The 23422-nt window shown below is 50.3% G+C and overlaps 1 protein-coding gene across 2 annotated transcripts in view; it reads right to left on the reverse strand.

Moving 5' to 3' along the window:
• Nucleotides 1-272: 272 nt before the first annotated feature.
• BICD2 (BICD cargo adaptor 2) overlaps nucleotides 273-23422 on the reverse strand; it is a 53416-nt gene continuing 30266 nt past the window's right edge. Inside the window, exons 2-8 of one of the 2 annotated variants that reach the window (XM_029203392.1) lie at nucleotides 15276-15488; nucleotides 8613-8765; nucleotides 7840-8274; nucleotides 6194-7201; nucleotides 5796-5947; nucleotides 4259-4469; nucleotides 273-2379 (exon numbers count right to left, since the gene is read on the reverse strand). In XM_029203392.1, the coding sequence (XP_029059225.1) occupies nucleotides 2374-2379; nucleotides 4259-4469; nucleotides 5796-5947; nucleotides 6194-7201; nucleotides 7840-8274; nucleotides 8613-8765; nucleotides 15276-15488 (2178 nt within the window). In that variant the 3' untranslated portion in view covers nucleotides 273-2373. Of the gene's footprint in view, nucleotides 4470-5795; nucleotides 5948-6193; nucleotides 7202-7839; nucleotides 8275-8612; nucleotides 8766-15275; nucleotides 15489-23422 lie in introns of both variants that reach the window. The other variant, XM_029203391.1, reaches the window with a different exon arrangement.

Genomic DNA, 23422 nt, shown 5'->3' on the forward strand with positions numbered 1-23422 from the left:
TGCTTCCTAGTCAGTACAATGCAAAGGCAATGTGCTCTCACTGCCACGCTGCTGGGTGCTCACGACACCTGACGCCCGTCACGGGAGGCACCCCCTGTCTCCCCTTCCCCCCACGCCTCCTGAGATGGGCTTCAGGTTGCTTCCAGTTTCCACCACCAGGGTTAACGATAGGCTGGTTTTCTTGTTTTAGGTGCTGGAATTATAGTGCATTGCTGGACCCACAGTCATCTGGAGCAGGGGGTCAGAGCAGCCACAGAGAACAAGTTTTGTGCTTTGTCTTTTTATTATTCTTTATTTACTGGTCCTACCAACGTGACCCTTTACCCAGGCCCACTGTTCCTACGTGCACTGGCTTTACAGACATTTGCACCATATGTCTGTGTCCCAAGTTGTGAGTGATTTCTCCTTCCTATTCCTTTTCCATGCTGTGCCTCATTTTCTCAGAATCTGAAGGCATTTTTGTTTGTTTGGGTCTGTGTAAAGGTTCCTTGGCAGGAGAACATGCATATGATCTTAAAATAAAGACATTCTGACACTAAGGTAATGCACAGAAAAAATACAGTACACAGACATCATTGCAAATAAATACCCCGTACAGATGAAGTTTTTGTAAATGTAACATTATTTCTTATGAATCAACACTGTAAGAGAAGGTAAAAATAGGGGTCCCTACAACTAGGAATAAAAATGCTTATTCCAGGAAACAGAATTCTTCTATTCTTGCTACTTATATTATTATAATTTGTCCTGTATTTTGGAGGAGAGAGGACACTTTTTCTTCCTCCTCCTTGAGTACCAATTTGACCACTTGCACAACCTCACTCAGCAAATCAGGACAGGACACAGATCTGGTTTGCCAAGGAGCTTTAGTGACTTCTGTTTCCTGAAATTAACAGTGATTAGTTACACCAAGCAAGAGAATATATAATGTCTCTCTCTCACATTTGCAAAGAATACTATGGCTAGCCCTCACCCCAATGCACGAGGCCGACGGTGCCGGCTCCCCTGCCACCCGCCCCACTCTTCACAAACGTGGCGTGTTGTTCACATAGCTTGCTTAGCTTGTCCCATGAAGTCCATTTGGTTCCCAAAGCACACTCAAGGTTTGTGTTCACTTTCGTTTTCTCAGCCCCTGAATTTGCAAGGATCTGCACAGTAAAGAATCACTGACTAACAGAATTTTGCACAATTGCTGTTTTCTTTCCCTCAATGAAGATGCCCAGGGTCAGGTTAGAAGGTGTGCACCTGTTCACACTGATTGGTCCACACTGGCCTTCAACATTCCCAACTAGCTCTTCACTGTCCATTTTAGAGAATAAACTACGCTGGAACACCTCCCTAAACTGATGAAGGCACTACTGGCAATGATTACTAACAAAAAGGCGTTGAAATATAACACCCTAAAAATCGACGACTGTAGAATTTTCTAAGTGTACCACAATTTGGCACAACAACCGGAGTAACAAAACAATTCCAATTTGGAATTTCACTGGTACAGTTGTATAAAATTCTGTTAATCAGTCATGCTTCACAATGTCCTAAAACCCAGAAAATTCTGGAATTTGTAGGTAATACTACTCATTCAATAATTTATCTTTTTGTTTTCAAGTGCCTTTTACTGTTTAACCAGAGCAAAGGTCAAGTTTTCTTCTTGTTACATTGAACTATTCCTAAGAATAATAATAATACAATATGAAAAACCCCAGAATCCGAATACCCTGGATTTCTTAATGAACATGGCATTTAAAATCTGTAATTTCAAACATGAACCACAATGCCGTATAATTAAAAGGCTGCTGAACCACAGCATGGATACATTTAGCCGGGCTCCTTACCAAGTTGAAGCCTCCACCTAAACAATCTAGAGCTACACGCTAGGAGGACACACCTGTGCCATGTGCTGATAACAGATCAACACACCGTTGGGAGCTACAGGACCACGAGACAGACTACGGCATCTGAGACCATCTCTACGCCAGGGATGAAGGAAGCAAATATAATATCAAAATATCAAAAGTGCACAGGTGGACTGGGTAAAAAAGGAGTATCTGTAATAGGGAGACCCCAGTGGTGAGTGTTTCTAGAGGGTTCCTAAGCAAGCCTGGTGGTCGCTGTCCAAGCAGGTTCTTCAGCGCCTGTACAAAGGCCTTTCCAAGCAGCAGCTGCCGGCATTCTCAACATTAAAGCTTTTATTTCCTCTGCCATTAAAAACTTGGGGAATGCTATTTTGAAAAGAATTGCAGTAGCATATCCAAAAACGTTTCTAAGTGGACTTTTAGGCTGCCCTTCCTTCCTCTGCGTGGGCCCATGGGAGAGGAGGGGAGGGGGCTGCAGTGTGACAGGGCCGGCGGCCGAGTCCTCCCAGCAGCTACTCTACAGCTGAAAATGGGAGAAAACAAGACAACGTTAGAACCGGTCACCCGTCAGACAACTAAAGCTCTCACCGAGCTGTGAGGGCATGGGTGTGTTAGTTGGCAGCAGAGAAGACCTGCATGTGTTAGGGGGCGTCGCTGGCCCCGAGTACCTCATGAAGACCCTTTACTTTACAAGTATGGAGAGAAGCTGTGTGCCAGGCTTGGCAAGGAGGCAGAAGCAGTATGCGGCGCCAGCAGGCAGCCATGCCCCTGGAAGTCCTGCTTGCAGAGGGGAGATGGCCTGACATCTTCTCAAGTGGGAGGGCAATCCAAGACCTGACATCCCATCTGCAAAACAGCCTGGAGCTGGGTATAGGCACACAGAAGGGACAGGTATGGTCCATCCTGTGTATCTTCACTCCGCAGTTTGCCAAATCCAAGTTGGTCTGGGTAGCACCTGGCATCTGGTGGGAATTGAGACATGCTTGGGAATTAAGGGAAAGAGTGGAATGGGGGCAGATACCTGTGTGCAGGGACAATGAAAATTCCCCCTCTGGGCCCCAGAGAGAGGAGGCAAAGAGCTATTCAGGGAGACTGCACCTTCATGGCTGGTGGGCCCCAAGGATGACATGGAGAGAAACACTGAGAGAAGTTCGGCTGCCAAAGCTCTTGGTGTGGGTGCAGCTTCTGAGCATGGGGGAGTACTATGGCTGCCTTTCCTGCCTGTCACCACCTCTGGAATTGCACTGATGATCAAGAACCATATTCCTCCTACCGTGAATCCTGAAACTAGCCCTGGGTCCATTCAAGGTTCCCTTTCCACACCAGGCCGGGCTTCAGTTAATAGGTGTGGGACCCAGTCCCTCATTTCAGCCTGGCCCGCTGGTAACTCAAGCTCAGGTTGGGGGTTTCCACAGCCCTGTTTCTTGTAGTCTGAAGCCCCCTGAGAGGAAGGCCTGATAATGGGCAGAGAGTGAAAAAATCCAACTGGAAGCTGGGGACACTCTAAGTACAAAAGGATGGGCTTCCTGTGAGGACAGAGGTCTGGCCAGGCACTTGGGAAGTTTTTCCCATTAGAAAAAACCCAAGCCTTTGGCCTGCCGGTTTGTCACCTTGCAGGCCACCAGACAAGTGTACAAATCTCAGAAAGAGAAGCTGAGGCTGCTGAGCTCTGGTCTGGGGTGTGGTTAGGTGTGCCTGTGCCTCTTGAGCACGTGTACGCCTGGGCTGGAGGACATGGGCCACAGGGCTGCTCTTCCTCTGGGTTTAGGGGAAGGAATTCTGTAATTCTGTCCCAAATATAAACTGTAACGAGATGCCGCACAAACTACAAAATAATTGTCTCCGTAATCTGTACCAAGCACAGAGTGTCCTCCGAGGCCGCACCTGGGATTCAGGCCGGAACCTCTAACACTGGTTTCTGGGTGCCGGGGCAGTACAACTGCATTAGACACATGCAGGGAACATGCAAGTTTCAATGCAAGTTCTGCCCCTCCCAGTGAGAGCCAATGGCACGCGGGCCCTGGGAAGCCACATTTTCGTGAGGACACATGGCTCCAACCCCACCTTGACCACCCCTCCAAGAGAGCAGCTGCTGTGAAGGGTGGTCCCGAGGGGTGAGAAACAGACACAAAGCTTGCAGTGTCCAGGTGGAGAAGCAGGCTGCCTCTGCTAAATTCTTCCCTCTGTGCATTAGTCACAGTTAAGACCAGCCTAGCACCATGGTCCCACTGCTGCCAGGTTAGTTGAGGTGAAGCGGACAGGTGATAGGCGGCAGGTTAGCTGCAGCGTGTACCCTTGCGGCCCTAATCGCAGTAAACGTTATATTTCTCGCCACAGAGCACCTGGGCAGCAAGCCCAGCACCCTCAGCCCTGTCACTAGCGCAGGCGCAGGTGTGACTTACGCTCGGGGTACCAGACTTGGCCTTGGGGGTGGCCTTGGCGCGGCTTCGCCGGGTCTGCTCATGGTCCAGCTCAAGCAGCTCCAGCCGCTGGGTCAGCGCCAGCTTCTGCTGGATGGCCATGCGCAGCAGCGAGTTGAGTGTCTTCTTCTCGTCCTCAGCAGCTGCCAGCTGCCGCTGCATCTCATCCAACTGTGTGATGTACTCGTCACACCTGCGGGGACGCAAGAGGCGAGAGCGTGGCTGAAGGACCTGGGAGAGCCAGCGGCGTGTGTGATCATGGCTCCCGTACTGAGGGCTCCAGAAGGTGAGCAGACCCCATCTGCTCACTGGGCTAGAAACGAAGAGGATGTGCCCCTCTGAGGTTTAGCTTTCTCTGGGAGGGGCTCTCTGAAGCCAGTTTTCACTAAAGGAGGTGGTGGCTGCCCTTCAAGGCCTCCAGGTGGCTCAGGGGCAGCGGGCTGGAGGTGTGATATCACTTGGCTCTCAGGATGTGGGGATAAACCCGAGGGCAGGAATTGGCTTGCTCCCGGAATAGCCCAGGCACACAGTAGGTGCTTAGTAAGTCTAGAACAAATGGCTAACCAGAGCCTGGGAAAAGCACATGTGGATGTCATAAACAGCCCTATTTTAGTATCTGCTGAGCTGTGGCACATGCTCCCCAACTAGGTAAGGAGCTGGGAGAGAAATGCCCATCCTGGGTCTGTCCCTGAGGGAGGGAGTGCGGCCTGGGTGAAGGGGATGGTGGGCACACCCACCCTACACCCCCATCCACCAAGGCCAAGGACCATCAGCAAGTTTTAACCCTTGCCCCGAGGTTTGCAATCTTGGCACCATCTGAGAAGTCAGGCTTTTAAATAAAACAAGTTGAGGAAGCAAGGGTCAACATACTATGTGCTGAGGACTAACTGAGAGCTTTCCCAAGCACTTTGCCCAGGAGGAAAGAAAGCTTCCAGAGAGGCCTGGAAGCTTCTTTCTTTGTCTTTGCCCCCTCCTCCCACATCGCTGAAATGCAGGGAGTGCCCAGCACCCTAGCACAAGGCAAAGTAGGCCCTGAGCTCAGTTTCAACACTGTTTAACCCAGAGCCTCAGCCTCCCAACCCTGACTGACACTGGCCAGCAGATGGCACCATGCCTCTCTGAATAGGGAAACACCCAGAAGCAGGCCCCAAAAGCAGCCTCCAGCTCTGCACCTGCCCGGCTTCCTGACCACAGGACTGGCCTAAAGAAAGATGCCGCCCACCACCCCCACAAACTCTAACTGGTAGGGTCAGAGGGGCAGCACTGGGACCCCGCCCCTGCTGGGAGGGAAACCTTCCTTCTAAATACATGAACTTCCCACCAAGTTCTGGGGGCAAACTCATTTGTTATCACTGGCTTGCCCACTTGCCTGTTTCTCCTTCGAAGCTCATGCCTCCAGCCTGGCCATAAGGACCCACACTTTCAGCTTTCTGCTTCCAACTTTCTCATCTTAGGCATAAAGTGGAGACAAAACTGGGCCCCTGGGCTGCTGAGCAGCGAAAGGAGCGGTGAGCGTTACCTGGTGGCGAACATGGCACGCAGTGAGGAGAAGGTGGCCGCGTCCTCCTTGAGGGCCTTGAGCTCATTGCGCAGCTTCATCATGGTCTCGGTCACCATGGCCTTCTCGTTCTCGTACTTGCTCTTTAGGTTGGCGAGGGCCACCTCTGCTGTCTAGGGGGTCAGAGATGCAAAAGACGGGCAGGTGAGGGGCGTCAGGAGGGGTCTGCTGCCTCAGTGCCACAGACCAAGGCCCCAGCCAGCCCTCTCAAAGCCCTCAGCCCCTCCCCACAGCATTGAGGTGAGGTTTTCTCACATCTTTCCTTAAGTAGCAGGAACAGCACGGGACAGGAGGCCAGGGAGGGTGAGAAACCCCCCGCCCACGTGCCCACCCCTGATGGACCCGAGCGCCATGCACACCTGCTTGTTGGCCTTGAGCACCGTGCGCAGCGTGGTGATCTGCTCCCGCTTGGTGCTGAGCAGCGACTTCAGCTTCAGGATCTCCTCCATGAGTGCCTCCCGGTCCTTGTCCGCAGCTGGGCCCAGCTCCTGTGAGGCCAGGCGCTGCCGCGACAGCTCTGTGGTGCGGTCCACAGCTGCCTGCAGGTGCCTGATCTGGTCACGGATGATGGCGATCAGGTTGTAGATGTTCATGGGCTCCCGGCGTGGGTCACTCAGGGGCGAGGGCAGTGAGGAGCCAGGTGAGGGGCTGCTGTCCCTGGCCCTACCCTCTGCGGCAGGCGGCCCCTTGGGCAGGACAGGTGAGCGACGCCCCCGGGTCTCAGGGCTGCAGCTGCCGGCGCCAGCCGGGCCCTCTCGGTAGTAGTCCAGCACCACACGGGTGGGCGTCTCGTTGTTGCACATGCACACGTGGTGGTAGAGGTTGGCCAGCTCCTCACTGAAGGTCACCAGCTCGTCCTGGGCCACGCTCAGGCTGCCTTGTGTCTCGCCTGCGACGTCGCTCACCTTCTTCAGCTCCATCTGCAGCCGGGACAGGAGCTCGCGGTCCTGGCGGCTGGCCTTCTCCAACAGGGAGACCTTCTCAGTGAGCGCCTGGCTTTCGGCCTCATGCCGGCCCTTCTCCTCGGTGTGCTGGGCCTCGCTGGCCTCGTGTGCACTGCGCAGCGCCTTCAGCTGCTCCCGAAGCTCACCAGCCTCTGCCAGGGCCACACGGTACTTGCAGGCCAGGATCTCAGGCCCATTGATGTCCACCTCATAGTAGTCACCATCCTCATGGCTGTCTCGCTCCTTCTCACTGTCCAGGGCTGTCCGCCGCTCCTTGCTGGCCTGCAGGCGCCGCAGAGCACTCAGGTTCTCTGTGAGGCGGCTCACCTCCTCGTGCTGCTCCGACAGGGCCCCTCGGGCCTGCTCCAGCTGCTTCTGTGTGTCCTGCAGCGTTGCCAGCAGGCCCACCTTCTCCCGCTCCATCTGCGAAGGCACAGAAAAGGCCCGTCAACAGCCCACAGAAGTACTTGCGCTCAGAAGACCCCTGGACAGTCCCAGGAGTGACCCTATCCATGCCATGACCATCACCCTGCTAGCCTCTCTGTGATAAATTCGGGTGGAGGTGTCATGTGTGGGGCTATGATGGCTCTTCCCCCTGCCCAGATGCTTGCGGGGCTTGGTGAGTCCCTCCTCAGAGACACGCAGTGAACCAAGGGGCTGTGGTGCAGACCCTGGGATTCTGTTCAGTCGGGGTAGGAAACCCTGACGTGACGTGTCTACAGGACACAGCATGGGAAACTACACACAGGGACCTCAGAGGGACATAAGAAAACCTCTGGTGGTGCCCAAACTTGTAACCAGAAACCTAATTCTCTGGGCACCTTCCACCTATAATGCTGCAATTCCACTTAGGTTAACAATACAGAATTACCTACGTAAAAGAAACGTAAGTAAAAGAAGGTGCATAGCATTGACAAAGTGTCAGGAAAGCGCTGTCCTGGTGACGAGCAGGTCTGGCCAACACCATGGGGGACAGGAGTGGAGGTGGGAATGGTGCACGTGGGCCCAAGGCCCGGGGCTGTGACAAGACCTGGGTGGGGTGGGGCTACCCACCCGCTCACCTGCATTAGCTGCTGCTTAAGCTTCTGGATCTCAGAGATGTTGAGCTCACTGAGGAGGTCAGAAACGAGGCTGGGGGAAGGTGGAGCAAGGCCGTCCTTGGTGGGCGTGGAGGTCTTGTTGTCCAACGGCAGCTTGGCCAGGCCACCGTGCTCAAAGCCATTGGCCAGGGCTTCGGCGTCATCACCGAGCTTAAGGCCATCCAGGGAGACGTGCAGGTGGCTGGTGTAGAGGGAGTCATTGATGCTCATGTAGTGCGACAGCTCCTTGCGCAGACTGTTCTTCTGCTCCCGCTCTGTCTTCAGCGTCTCCAGCGCCTCCTCCAGCTGCCGCTCCGAGATCTCCTTGAGCCGAATGGCGTCCTCCAGCTGGCTGTTGAGATATTCGGTCTCCTCCTCCAGACGCTTGATCTCATGCTTGAGACCCTCAAACTCCACCTGTGAAAGAGGTCAACACTCTTCTATGCCTGAGGAATGGGGAAGAAGCACCATTGTGCTGACTGCACAGCTGGGAAGACACAGATGCTTAGAGGGTTACAGGCATGAGGCGCACACAGGAAATGGTCAGCCCACACCTGGGACACACGTGCACGTGGTATGAACAGTGCAGAAGCATGAGACTTGCTCATCACCAGAGATGCCATGGAAATCAGAACACATCCACACTGCCAATTTGTCAGGTGACTTAAAATGTTGCCTAGTGAAAGTGAGGGTTAAGCCAGGGCCGTGGCCCAGAGCCAACCTACCTGTCCCACCTGCCCAGCCCAGATACTTGCCTGGTTCTGCCTGAGCACAGACACCTGCTTTTGCAGACTGATGTTCTCCTCCTCCAACTCCGAGTAGTCCTGCAGCAGGCGGGCCTCCCGGAACTTGTACTCCTTGATGTCATCCCGCAGGCGGCCACGCTGAATCTCTACATTTTGGTTGATCTGCCAGGAGGAAGGCAGGTGTGAGCAGCCTGCCCTAGCTGGTCTCACCACCCCTGGGGCAGAAGGAGCTCAGTGCAGCCAGGCCCACCATAGTGGCCATATAGCTGGGACTTGGAATCCCAGGCCTGCTCTGGTGCCCGATGTGGCCACCTGGCGAGGAGCTGGGGCCCTGGGCTGTGAGGTATTGCAGTGAACAATGCAGGATCTCAGCCAGCTCTGACCCTTGGTTTCCTCATCTGTAAAATGGGGTTCAAAGTAGTTCCTCGGTCACATGCTGCTGGTAGCATGTACAATGGTGCAGTGCTGTGGAAACAGTCTGCAGCTACTCGAACAGTTCAGCACAGAGTTAACATCTGACCCATCAATGCCCCTCCTCGGCAAGCACTCGAGAGAAAGGAAAACACATGTCCACCAAAATCTTGTGCACAAATGTTCAGACACTATTCACAATAGCAAAGGTGGAAACAACTCAAATGTCCACCAACTGATGAGATAACATGCTGTAACACAAATAAATCTTGAAAACAACGTGAGTAAAAGAAGAGGTGTTAGTGGTCATGTATTGTATTGTATGATTCCACTTACATGAAATGTCCAGAATAGGCAAATCCACAGAGATAGAAAGCAGATGGGTGGTCGCTGGGGGGCAGGGAGAAGATGGGATGGAGAGTGGCTGCTAATGGGGTTTCTTCTTGGAATGATGTAATATTCTAGAATTGATTTGGGATGGTGCATAAATCTGTAAATATACTAAAATCCACGGACTGTACACTTTAAGTGGGTGAGTTGTAAGGGATATGAATTATCTCAATAAAGTTGTTAAAAAAAGAGTTCCTGCCTCCGAGGTGCCTTGAGGATTCAAATATCATGCACGGAGAGAGGCCAGCGCAGACCTGTCATTAACTGTGCAATCAAGACTGGTGGGAATTCTCAACTGGCTGCTACTATGCACCGTGTGCCAGGACCTGGGTCCCTTGGCCCACATTCTGGGGCCATCTTGTATACTGTAGGATGGTTAGCAGCAACCTGAGCCCTGCCTACTGGATGCAGCCCCCACCCCTGTTGTGACCACTGAAACTGCCTCCAGACATGGCCAGTGTGCCACGGGGGCAGAATCATCCCCTAGACAAACTCTCCATCTCTCCCCACATCCCTGTTCCCAACAATCCAAGCAGCTTCCCCCACATGCCTGCAGAGATCTAACACCCCCCCAGGCCAACACCACCCCGCCTGGACCCTCGGCTAGAAGCGCCATCACCCACTGGGCCCCATAGCTCACCTTGTCCTCCTCACCCGGCACACAGGCCTCTCTGCTGGCGCTGAGGTTTCTTGTGATCACATCCGTGCATACACTAAGATTCCATATAGGTACACACGGAACAGCAATGTTGGATTGGTAAAATGAAATAGGACCAATAAGAAAAAAAGTTCAGGAAAGCAACAGAGAGGGGAGTGAGTCATTATATGTATCAAGCACTCCTGACAAACGCTCACTACCAAAATCTCCAGTAAATGGACTGATGCAGTCTTCTCAATAAGTGACCCAAGGAGGTACCCAAGAGCCAACACCAGAAAAAACAGACACCAAGTTACTGACTGGAGAAATGCAAGGCCCCCGGAAAGCAAAACTCCTATTAGGCAAAAATAAACAAAATAACAGTGTGAGTGGCAATGGGAAGAAACATATACTTACTTGCTTCCTAACGAAGTTCTGCATACACCTCGACTCTGGCCATCTCCCTTGTTAACCACCCAACTGACTGTTATGGTTAATCTTAGTGTCAGCTCGTCTAGGTCCTGGCATCCAGAAATTTGGTCAAACACCGGCCTAGATGTCGCCATTCAGGTATCTTTTAGATGGGATTAACATTTAAATTAGTAGACCCACTGAGTAAAGCAGATCACATGCCATAATGTGGGTGGGCCTTATCCAGTCAGTTGAAGGCCTTGAGGAAAAAAAAAAGACAGCCTTCAGACTCAAGCTGTAACATCAGTTCTTCCCTGGGCCTCCAGCCAGCTGGCACAACCCGCAGATTTTGGATCTGCCAGCTCCCACAACTGAGTGAGCCAATTCCCTACAATAAATCTCTCTCTCTATACACACACACCCCTATCGGTCTGCTTCTCTGTAGAGTCCTCGCTAACACAATGATGGCTATACAAGAACCATGCTTGCTGCATCCACCTTGTGTAAGGCAAGCTGGTTGCTGCCCACCTGTTGTGGTTCAGCCCGCTCTGGCCTGATGCACCTGCTGAGACCACCTGCCCACTCTCAGTGTGGGAGGACACAGGAGGTAAGATGGTGAGACAGGGGCAGCGGGCAGGGGCAGCTGCTGGTCACGAACAATGTAAATGGGCTCTATTTAAAACTTAACAACTCCCCTCAATAAAACAAGTGGTCCCGAGGTGGACAGAAAGAAGACAGAAAGAGATAAGACCACGGGCCAGCCTGATTGCCTAGGCCGAAGCCCTCTGCACCCCAGAACCTATGTGCCCAGGCTGCACCAGAAACCTCTGCTGAGCTGAACCCTTGCACAGTCTTCCTGCACAGGAATCGTCTTTGTTTTTTTTATTGAGATATGATTCATATACCATGAAGTTCACCCACTGAAAGTGTACAATTCAGTGGTTATAGCTCACTCAGAGTTGTGCACCATTACCTGTTCTGGAACATTTTCATCACCCTAAAAAGAAACCACACACCAATTAGCAACCACCAATCTGCTTTCAGTCTGTGGATTTGCCTTTCACAGAAACAGACCTGGACAACATGTGGCCTCCCTGTGTGGCTCAGAAAACCTTTCCCTGGTGCTGTCTCCATACTGGCACTGCACTTGGTGCTCGACCACCCCAAGGGGCATCACCCACTCCTTCACTACTGAGTACCAACTGTGCTAGGTGCTGCTCTAGGCTCTGTCTTGTTCACTGAGGCACGTGTATAGTCGCCCACGCACAGCACACACATTGCCAACTGGTGTCAGCTACTGCTGAGTGAGGCCCTGAGTAAGTGAGGAGGGGTGTTGTACTGAAGTCAGGTCTGGGAGTCTGGAATGCAGAGCAGCCAGTACCCCATGTTGCAGAAGCCCCATCACGGCACAGCTGGAACTAAGGCATAGGGAGGGAGCACTGTCCTGCACAGGAGCGCTCCAAAGCTGGTCAGTATTTTCCCTCAGAGGAAAGGACAAGATGTTTAGCCATGAGGCCATAGCCCAAGCCCCAGGAAAGGCCTGTGGCCCCATGTAAGGCCAGGGCGGAGGTGGGAGGGATGCCCCAGCCCTGTCAGAGCTGTGGAGCCTGCACAGGGAGAAGGTGAAGACAGAGGCAGAGACCGGAGCAATGTGAACACAAGACAAGGAACACTGAGGGTTGCCGGCACCCAAAAGCTGGAGAGGCTCCACCTGGAACACGGTCCTGCCAGCACCTTCATTTCAGATACATAAAATCTTAGAGAATAAAATTCTGTGGTTTTAAGCCAGTAGTCTGTGGCAATCTATTATGGTGGCCCGAAAAAACAAATATACAAATATAGGTTTAATACCAGGAAAAAGACATTGCTGTAACAAATACCTGAATATGTGGAAGTGGCTGTGGAGGTGGGGATGGCCAGAAGCTGGAAGAGCTTTGAGGAGGACAGGAAAAGGCCAGACTGCCTTGAGACTATTGGTAGAAATGTAATCGTTTCAGGTGACTCTGGTGAGGCTCAGAGAAGAGTCACAGAGAAATCTTCAGCTGCCTTAGGGAATGCATATACCATCACAAAATAACACTAGAAGAGGTACGAATGTTAGTTAGAAGTGCTCCCAGTAAGGCCTTAGGAGGGAATAAGAAACAGTGGAAAGGCTGTCCTTGCTGTAAAGCGGTAGAAAACCAGACTGAGCTGTATACCAGGGCTGGGTGGAAAGCAGAATTAGTAAGTGAGGAATTTGGATGATTAGCAACCTCTGGGTTGTCTGCCCATGTGACAACTCCATGCCCTGGCTCTGGAGCCAGGTGTCCTTCTGTCCAAGCCTGTCCACTCCACGCTGGAGCATGGGGCTGCTGCCCCTGACCCAACACCCACCACCTCACTTTGTGGCCAAACACCTTGCTTTCTTCCAGCAGCTCCTGGTGGCCCAGATGCCACCACAGCAGGAAATAAGCCTTTTCCTGGCTCCTAGCCAGGACAGGGGAGATGACAACCGACATGACTTCTGTTGGGACATCTTTGTCACTTACTCCTGGGCCTGTGCAGGGCCTGACATGTGCAGAGTCCACCAGGAAAGCAAGGCCAGGGTCCAATGGGACAGAAAGATTCTTCCTAGTGGGGGGTCCCACTGGGCAGATGCTGCTGACCCCTCCACAACTCACAGTCCTGCTTCGCCAGGACGCCCTCACTCCTCCATTCCCAAGGCAAATCCGTGGAAGGCCTTGGCATGTGCCAAGGACCTGACTCTGCCTCCAGCCGGCTGTGGCCATGCCCAGCTCCTTGGGCCTCTGCTTCTCCATCTGCAAAATGGGGCCCAAGGCCATGTCCCAGGACAGAAGTCGACAGGGCCCATCCATTCACAGTGCAGAGGTCAGGACCCACTGACTTTAGGCATGCAGCCAAACCTTCTGCACCTTGGCTTCCCAATTTGTGAGATGAGGGAAGTAACTGGATGCCCACAGCGTCACTGAGAGGACACGTTATAGGGTAGCTGGAACTGTCTCACATGCTGAGCATGTTTGCTACACGTGTCACATGATGGAGGCCACAAGTTCCTCTTGGAGAGTTGGGCATGGGGGATTGAACCCCTAAGCCAGTTATCGCAGGGTGGAAGGATGGGGATGGGGGTGGGGGTCAGAGGGCACAGCACAGCTGGCCCATCAGTCACTGAACATGGACAGCAGCAGGACCAGGCACAAGGAGGGAAATGACCTTCTGTGGAAGGGGCATCTCCTATGGCGACTGTGCAAAGCCTCCTCGGCTGGGTCACACCAAGACAGGTACAGGTTGGTGCTTATCAGGGACAGTGCTTGGTGTTGTGTCCTCATGATCCAGGCTCCTCAGCCAGGCCTGAGCCTTGGTGCAAGCCTCCTGTAGGATGGGGGACGGCCATGGAGGAGCTCAGCAGAGCAGCTCAGGCAGAAGCAGCAGGGCCAGGACCAGCAGAAGAGTAACTTGAGTGGGATGGGCGCGGAGTACAGACAGAGCCAGCAATCATGGGGACACTGACCAGGGCTCTAGTCTGAGTAGGCAGTGATGGAGAGCCTCCACTCCAACCAAGAACCTGGCATGGCTCCACAGTGATCCTACAGAGCTCCTACAGTGATCAGGGGCACAGGTGGGGCCTCAGAAGAAAGATGAACTGAGGATGTATGGGGGTGGGGAGTGGAAGGCTTCCTCCTGAAGCACTAACAGGAACAGCAGGAATCCTGGCCCAACCAGACCTGCTCTTTAATAGCAGTGTGTGGGACTGGCTGAGCTCATTTCCTGACACCAAAGCCAGTAGTCAGCAAGTCCCCCACCACGCTCCTGACTGCCCCCTTCTAGAAGGGGGAAGGAGCAGAATGAGTCTGGGCTGGGCAGAGCACCTCTACTGGCTCTTCCGGAAAAGGGTGCTTAGCCAGCAAAGAGTCTAGTCTCCAACTTGGGTGGTCAAATCTACAGCTCCGATGGCCCCTTCTCCCCACCCTGACTAGAATGCTCCTGTGGGAGGAAATGAGATCATGCACTCCCCCTGGATCCAGCCAAGTTCCTCCCAGGCCCACAAGCCTTGGTGATCTCTAATCCCAAACCAGGGTGGGTGACTACTCCCCACTGTTGCCAGATCCTGGGCTCTGCCCCAAACCTTGCTAGTGTCCCCTCCCAGCCCTGTGGGACCTTGACTGTCATACATCCTCACATCTGAGGTGTCGACCTCAGAGCTGCCCACCGCTCAGAACCATCTGCTGTTCTGGTCACCTGTCACTGCTCCCCCCCCGCCCCAACCCAGGAGAATAGAGGCCAGAGAGTGGGTCTTCCCACAGCCCAGAACAAGGCCTCTTGCCCCTCCTAATGAGAACTTGTGGGCTCTAACAACCAGGGACCCCCCCCAAGGCCACAGCCAGGACTGCAGCTCATGTAGACTTCTGCTGCTCCCCTGATGCTGTCCCACCCCATCTTGCGAATGGTGGTCCACCCTCCCACCTCTCTCAGAGGGCACTAGATGCCTGCTCTCCCCTCTCCACCGGCCCACGCCTCTCATGGCCAGGCCCCTGTCAGGGGCCGAGCTGATCCCAGGAGCTATCTGTGGTGGTCCCTTCTGATTTTGTTGTCATGAGCTGGCAGGTGGACACTATAATTCTGTTGTTCACATGAGGAACCCAGGATTCACATCAGCCCAAGGGCAGAGCTGGGATCCTGCCACCCTCAGCCCTTCCTGGACCACCATGAACCACATAAAACTGGGCTGGGAGTGGAACAACTTGTGGGTGGCCTTGCCCCCAGGAAGCACTGGCTTGTTTTCCCACCCACCCAGTCAAGCAGCCCACCCTAGTTCTGCTGCTTACCTCCTTCAGCTCCTGGGCCACTGAGGCCAGGCGCTCGTTCTCTGACTGCGTGTTGGCAAGCACGTTGCGCAGCTGCTTCAGCTCTGTCTGCAGCTCCAGCACCTTGCGCACATAGTACTGCTCCTTGGAAGCTGACTCCTGGATCAGACTCTCCTCCCGGCTCTCGCCGTCCGCAGCCACCTTCTTATGGTTCGTGTGGGCCTGTCCAAATGCCTGCAGGAGATGAGATGCTCTTGAGAGGGAGCCTGGAGGCAACCCTGTGGCCACACACGTGGGGGAAGAGGGGGACACAGGAGGAGCAAGATACCTAAGGGCTACACGAGGGCTGTGAGGTTACAGAAGAGCTGGGAGTGGGGCTAATGACGAGCCCTGGTGGGATGGGATAGAGGGACGGGCTGGAGGAACTGGGGAGAGGCAGGGATAGGAAGCCCCAGCCACCATCTCTGCCAGTGTGGCCCCCATCAGCAGATTGGCCCCACTTCGGGGCCAGGAAGGGAAGCCCCCAGAACCAGGGTGGGTCTGAGGTCTCCCTCCAGATATGGAAACCGAGACTCAGGGAAGTGCCCTTCCCCTGCCTGATCCTGATTCACTCATCCTGGGAGACACCTGTGCCTGGGGAGGCCTGGGAAGGTGGAAGCCCAAGCCTGGCACAAGTGAGGGGACAGGAGTGTGAACCAGAACACTCAGAATCAGCCAACAGGTCCCCATGTGTGTCCTAGTCAGGAGACCCTGCCCACCTGTCCAGGGCCTGAGCACAGAGATAAAAATACCAGAGGGGAGAGGACCCACCATCCCCGTACCCAGCAAGAGCTTTGGGCTGTAAGAGGCAAAGGAGCATGTGGCTGGCTCAGGGAGGAGCCCCCATGGGCAAGTACAACCAGGATTGGTGCTGGCCTGCCCAAGTCCATGCCCCAGGTCCCGGCTGGCTCGGACCTGCCATCATGCCGTGTCCCCCCAGGTGTCACGGCCCCTAGTAAGCACTTTTGCTTCTCTTTCCCTCTCACCCTGCACCACCACAGTAGCCAGGACGTGACCCACATAGGCCTGTAGTGTGTGTCCTCCCCAGGGGCTCCCTTCCCACTGGCCACCCCATGCAGACCTCTGAGGGGAGACCTTGTCTCTTTACAGGGCTCCTGGCTCACAGAAGAAAAATAAAAGAGAGAGGGCTCCTAAAAAGCAAAGAAAATGATGGCTTTATCTCTTGAGAGAAACAGAAACATTTTCATTCACTTATTATTTAATATGAAGTCTAGGAATTTAGTCCAAGAAAACAACTGGGAAAACGTGCAATGCCATGTATAAGGATGTTACTGAGCAGGACTGTTTGTAATATAAAAAATCAAAATGTAGAAAGTGTCTTGTTTCTCTGTTGGCAGGGGACTGGCTAAATAAAGTAGGGTAGGGTATGGTCAGGGTAACTGCTCTCCCTCCCAAGAGTGAGTCTTGTTCATCTGCTCTCAGCCACTGACAACCTGCTCTGTGAAGACACAGGCTCCTTTTTAAATCAAGTCAGCTCAGCTCTATGATTTCTGTTGCTGTCCTCCACCTCTTCCATCCTGGTCCCAGGGAAAGACTAAAGTACAAATCTGTGTCTACATAGGACCTGCCGTATCCTGGGTGGCAGCCCCAACCCCCAGCTGCACACCAGCCCTGGGCGAACCAGAACTTGGCAGAAGTGCAGGAAGAACCCAACCCATGGGGCAGGTGTACTGGAAAGCATCAGCCAGGTCATGGGTGTCTCTCCAAACCTCCAGACAAGCCTAACAGGGTAAGCAGAGCAGAACACGCCCTTGGATCTCGAGCTGGAGCACCGACATCTCCTGAGGCACCATGTCATCCTCAGAGGCTATCCTGAGGTGGGATGGCTAAACACGCGTGGGCGCGCACACACACACACACATTCACACCTTGGCCTGAATCTTTACCTCCACCCGGCTCCCAGCCTGGGGCCCATGAGCACCCAGGCAGCTTTTCAAAGACAATGGAGCTGGAGACTTACACCTCCCTGCCAAGACAAGACACTCACAGAGTCTGGATCTCCCTCCCATGTGGAAAACTAAAAACAACTGGGAAGTTTATGTGACTAAGCAATAGTTTTCAAGTCACTGAACACCAGACAGTGAGAGGCAGGGCACAGGTAAGCTCCATAACACCCTCCCACTCCTCTGGGTAGGAACTTCAGCCACCATGCAGAAAGAAACTGAGGCCTGGCAGGACTGAGAGAAGGAGGTGGTACTGGAAGACAGTGAGTGGACAAGGCAGTGAAGGCAGTAGACCTTTGAACAGAGGGGCCCTCAGTCCTCGCAGGGGACAGTCAGTGCAAGCCTGTGAGGAAGCCACCGAAGCCAGGAAACGGCCACCCATAGGGACAGAGGCTGTAAGCAGCACTTGTTCCTACCAGCAAGAGGGAAGCCCTAACCCACAGGCAGCAGGTAGAGCCCTTGCAGGTCAGGGCAAAGTGGAGCTGGGGAAATGCTCTCTGGTCCCGACCAACAAAGCTTAAGGGCAAAACCTGAAAGGATCAAACTATATCCCAGAATAAAGCACACGAACACACACAGGAACAACCGCACCATCTCCCAACACAGTGAAACCCAGAACCTGGCACCCAATCACTGGTGACTGGGCCTGCAAAGGGGCAGAGAAGCCAGTCCACGAGGAAAGGAGAGGACAGAGTGACACAGTGACAGAGCTGGGAGACGGGGCGGGACTGATTTCTACAGACTCAGGAACACTGAGCCATGCCAAGCAGCAACCAAAGGTAGAGGAGATGGAATTACAAGGTGTGAGATGAAAGGGGCACTGGATGGGACTAATGGAAAACTGCACAACACAGATTAGTAAACTTGAAGAAACAGCAATAAGACTACACAAAGTAAAACACATAGACAAAAAAAAGACTAAAACACCAAACACAGTGTGAGCGAGCTGTGGGATAACTGCAAGGAGCCCAACAAATGGGTAGTTAAGAGTCCCTATGGGAGAGGAAGAGATGAGGATAAAAAAAACTTCAAGAAATAATGGCCGCAATTTTTCCAAATTTGATGGAAACTATAAATCCACAAATCTTAGCAGCTCATCAACCTCCAAGCACAAGAAATAAGAAGAAAACTGCACTAAACATATCACAGACTTGTTTAAAACCAGTGATGCAGGAAAAAAAAAAACTAAGATCAGCCAGAGGAAAAAGGACACACTACTTATAGAGAAGGAAGCATAAGGATGACACAGGATTTCTCTGACAAGCCTGGAGACAGTGGAGCAACATCTTGAAAAAACAAAACAAAAAACTTATTAACTGTAGCTCCATACCCAGTGAGAACTGTTCAAAAACAGGGTGAAATAAAGACTCCAGACATACAAAATCTGTAAGAATTCATCACCAGCAGATATGCATTACAAAGTGCTAAATAAAATCCTTCAGGAGAAGAGTAAATATAAAAGACTTGTTCTTCTTCTTATGTAAATCCCTTTAAAAGATAATTAAGAGATTCAATGCAATCTCTATCAAAATTCCAATGACCTTTTTTGGCAGAAATGAAAATTTATACAGAACTGAAAGGGGCCCAGAACAGCTAAAACAATATTGAAAAAAAACACAGTGGGAGGACTCATATTAAGTTTTGAAATTCTCAAACTTAAGATTTCAAAACTTAATATAAGGCTACAGTGATCAAAACAGTGTGGTACTGGCATAAAGATAGACAATACAGACCAACAGAACAGAAGAGTCCAGAAATAAACACTCACATATGTGGTCAATTGATTTTTGAGAAGGGTGCAAAAATAATTCAGTGATGAAAGAATAGTTTTTCAACAAATGGTGCTAGGACACATGGAAATCCACATGCAAAAGAATGAAGCTGGATCTCTTCCTTACATCATATATAACAATTAACTCAAAATGGATCAGAGACCTAAATGGAAGACCTAAAACTACAACTGTCAGAAGAAAATAGGGATAAATCCTCATGACCTTGTTGGCAATGGGTTCTTCCATGTGACACCAAAAGCATGAGTAACAAAAGAAAAAAATAGATAAATTGTACTTCATCAAAATTTAAAAATCTGTGTATTAAAGGACACTATTAAGTGAAAAAACAACCTATACAACAGTAGAAAATATTTTTAAATTTTGCATTTGATAAGGGTCTAGTATCCACAGCATATAAAAAAAAAGGCAATCAGCTCATAAAAAGATGCTCAGCATCAGCAGACATTAGGGAAATGCAAGTCAAAACCACAATGAGATAGCACCTCACACCCACTAGGATGGAAATAATTTAAAAATAAAATTTAAAAAAAAGAAAAATAACAAGTGCTGGTGAAGGTATGGAAAAACTGGAGCCCTCATACATTGCTAGTGGGAATGAAAAATGGTGCAGCTGTTCTGGAAAACAGCCTGGCAGGTCCTCAGAAAGTTAAACATAGAATTACCATATGATTCTGCAATTCCACTCCTAGGTATAGACTCAAAAAAAAAAAAAAAAAAAAAAAGAAAATATATATCCACACTAAAACTTGTACACAAATGTTCATAACAGCCAGTAAGTGGAAACAACACAAATGTCCAGCAATTGATGAAGGGATAAATAAAATGTGGGCTATCCATACAATAGCGTATTATTTGGTAATAAAAAGAAATGAATTACTGATACACGGTACAACATATATGAACCTTGAAAATATCTGCTATGTGAAAAGAGCTAGTCACAAAGGGCCACATATTTTATGATTCCATTTATATGAAATGTCCAAAACAGGCAAATCTATAGAGATAGAAAGCATATCAACGGTTGCCCATGGCGGGGGGTGGAGTTGGGAGGTTGGAGTGGGTGACAGTTAAAGGGGTATCTTTTGGGGCTAATGAAAATGTGCTAAAATTGGTTGTGGTGATAGATGCACAACTTTGAATATAAAAGCCAATGAACCATACATTTTACATGAGTGAATTGTATGGTAAGTGAATTATATTAATAAATAAAGTCATTAAAGTTGTTCAAAGAAGTTAAAGAATGAAAAAAGATAAACCACACTAACACTTATCAAAAGAAAGCTGGAATGGCTCTATTAATATCAGATAAAGTCGATTTCAAAGCAAAGAATATCACCAGCAACAAAGAGGATCATTTCATAATAATAAGGAGTCTAGGGACTTCCCTGGTGGCGCAGCGGTTAAGAATCTGCCTGCCAATGCAGGCGACACTGGTTCGATCCCTGGTCCGGAAAGATCCCACATGCCGTGGAGCAACTCAACTACTGAGCCTGCTCTCTGGAACCCGTGAGCCACAACTACCGAGCCCACGTGCTACAACTACTGAAGTCCACGCTTCTAGACTCCGTGCTCTGCAACAAGAGAAGCCACTGCAATGAGAAGCCCATGCACCGCAACAAAGAGCAGCCCCCGCTCGCCACAACTAGAGAAAGCCTGCGCGCAGCAACAAAGACCCAACACAGCCAAAAAAAGGAGTCTAAGTCACAAAGAGAACCTTACAATTCTATGAAGCAAAAACTGATAGAACTGGGCTTCCCGGGTGGCGCAGTGCTTGAGAATCTGCCTGCCAATGCAGGGGACACGGGTTCGAGCCCTGGTCTGGGAAGATCCCACATGCCGCGGAGCAACTAGGCCCGTGAGCCACAACTACTGAGCCTGCGCGTCTGGAGCCTGTGCTCCACAACAAGAGAGGCCGCAATAGTGAGAGGCCTGTGCACCGCGATGAAGAGTGGCCCCCGCTTGCCACAACTGGAGAAAGCCATCGCACAGAAATGAAGACCCAACACAGCCAGCCATACATACATACATACATACATAAAAAGAAAGGATAACTTAAAAAAAAAAATCAGAGTAGCTATAGAATTTAAAAAAAACTGATAGAACTGCAAGGAGAAATAGATAAATCCAAAATTATAGTTGGGAGAGTTCAACATCCAACTCCTCATATTTCTCTCAAGATTTCATAGGACAAGTAGACAGAACATCAGTAAGGACACAGAAGACATGAACAACACTATTAACTAGGTTGACCTAATTGGCATGTGTAGAATCTCCCACCCGACAGCAGCACACACATTCTTTTCAATGACACATTTACCCAGACAAACCATATTCTGGGCCATTAAACATGCCCCAAAAGGATTCAGGCCATACAGAGAATTTGCTCTAACCACAGGGAATTAAATGAGAAATCAATAATGTAAAGCTCTCCAGAAAATCCTCAAATATTTGGCACGTAACCAACACATGGGTCAAAGAAGAAATCAAAAGTGAAACTAGAAAGTATTTTTAACTAAATGAAAATGAAATGAATGTGAGAGTTTGTGGGATGCCACTATAGCAAGGACCTCGGAGGATATTTATAGCACTAAATGACTATGTTACAGGAAAAAAAACCCAAAAAACAAAACCAAACACCAATCCAATCAATAACCTCACTTCCATCTTAAAAACTAGACCAGGTAATGGACACAAAGCTCAAGGTACAGCTAAAAGCCCTGTGGGGTTAAGCCCTTTTAACAGATGAGACGACTGAGGCTCACAAGGTTAAGAGCCTAGGCCCCAGGTGCAAAGCTCCTAAGAGCCCCACATTCACCACAGCTCACCATGCTTCGTCTTCTCCAGACAACACTCCTCCAGGCCTTAGCCCAAACGTTCTCTGGGCCTTCTACAGACCGAGGGATGAAGGCCTTCAAGTCCTGCTTGGTGGCTGCCATGTTCCTCACCTCTACGTCCCAGACACAAATTCTGTACTAAACACAGACCCTATAAACCCCACTGGGAGCATGGTTTTAAACCCTCCTTATAGACTGTGTATTACTTAGGGGAGGAGCTGTTTCTTGTTTACGGCTAGTCTTTGGGCCCACATGGTAGGTGATGAGAGTTCAGCCAGCCCCAGTCAGAACTGTCTCTCTTTTCAGCTGTGTGCTTGTGTATTCACTGTTTGTTGTTGCTCAACAAACACTGGACAGCAGGATGGTGGACTAGGACACATATTGTTATGCCCTGCCTAAAACCCTCATGACCTCTTATCCTCTGGTGGTGGAAGTGTAACTGGTACAACCACTTAGGAAAACTATTATCTACTAACACTAAGCACACACCTGTTCTCTGACCCTGCGTGTTTATAGGAGCATTATTTACAAAAAACCCAGAAAGTTCCCAAGTTTTGTCAACAGAAGGAAAAATTATGATATAGTCACATGACGAAATACTACACAGAAATGAAAATGAGTGAATTACTGCTATTTAGACAACAGAGACGAATCTCATATAATATTGGGTGAAAGAAGCCAGACACAAAAGAGATATACTGTATGATTCCATTTATATATACAGTTCCAAGAATAAGTAAAACTAATCTCTGCTGGTATTAGGGCAGTGGTGACTGTTGGGTTGGGGGAGGGCCCTTGAAAGAGGCTTCTGGGGCTGGAGATGTTCTGATTCTTGATCTGGGTGCTTGTTATATGGGTGTGTTCAGCATCTGGAAGTTCACACTTATGCTTTGTGCTTTGTATGTTTTTCCTCAATAAAAAGTAAAAACAGAAACAAAAAACTAGAAGAGCACATGAAATTCAACGAAAAAAAGGAAGTGATAATGATCAGAGTAGAAACAAATGAAATAGAAAAAATATAGATAAAATAAATTAATTCAAAAGCAAGTGCTTTGAAAAGATTAATCAAATTGATAAATCTCTAGCCAGAATAACTGGGGTGGGGGTAAGGAGCACCACAAACATTAAAAAGCATAATAAGGGAATATCATGAGCAGCTTTATGCCAACAAACATGACAGCTTAGATGAAATGGACAAATTCCTTGAAAGACAAAAACTACCAAAGCCCACTCAAGAAGAAATAGATTATCTGAATAGTCCTATATGTACTAAAGCAATTGAATGTGTAGTTAAAATCCCCAAAGAGAACATTCTGGGCTCAGATGGCTTCACTGGTGAATTCTACCAAACATTTAAGAACGACATAAATCCAACTGTACACAGATTCTTTCAGAAAACTGAAAAGCAGGGAATACTTTCCACCTAATTTTATGAGACCAGCATTACCCTGTAACCAAAACCAAAGACAGTACAAAAATCTACCAATAGGGCTTCCCTGGTGGCACAGTGGTTGAGAGTCCGCCTGCCGATGCAGGGG

The sequence above is a fragment of the Monodon monoceros genome, unplaced genomic scaffold, assembly GCF_005190385.1.
Source record: "Monodon monoceros isolate NGI ecotype Baffin Bay Population unplaced genomic scaffold, NGI_Narwhal_1 Super_Scaffold_5, whole genome shotgun sequence".
NCBI classification, from domain to species: Eukaryota; Metazoa; Chordata; class Mammalia; order Artiodactyla; family Monodontidae; genus Monodon; species Monodon monoceros.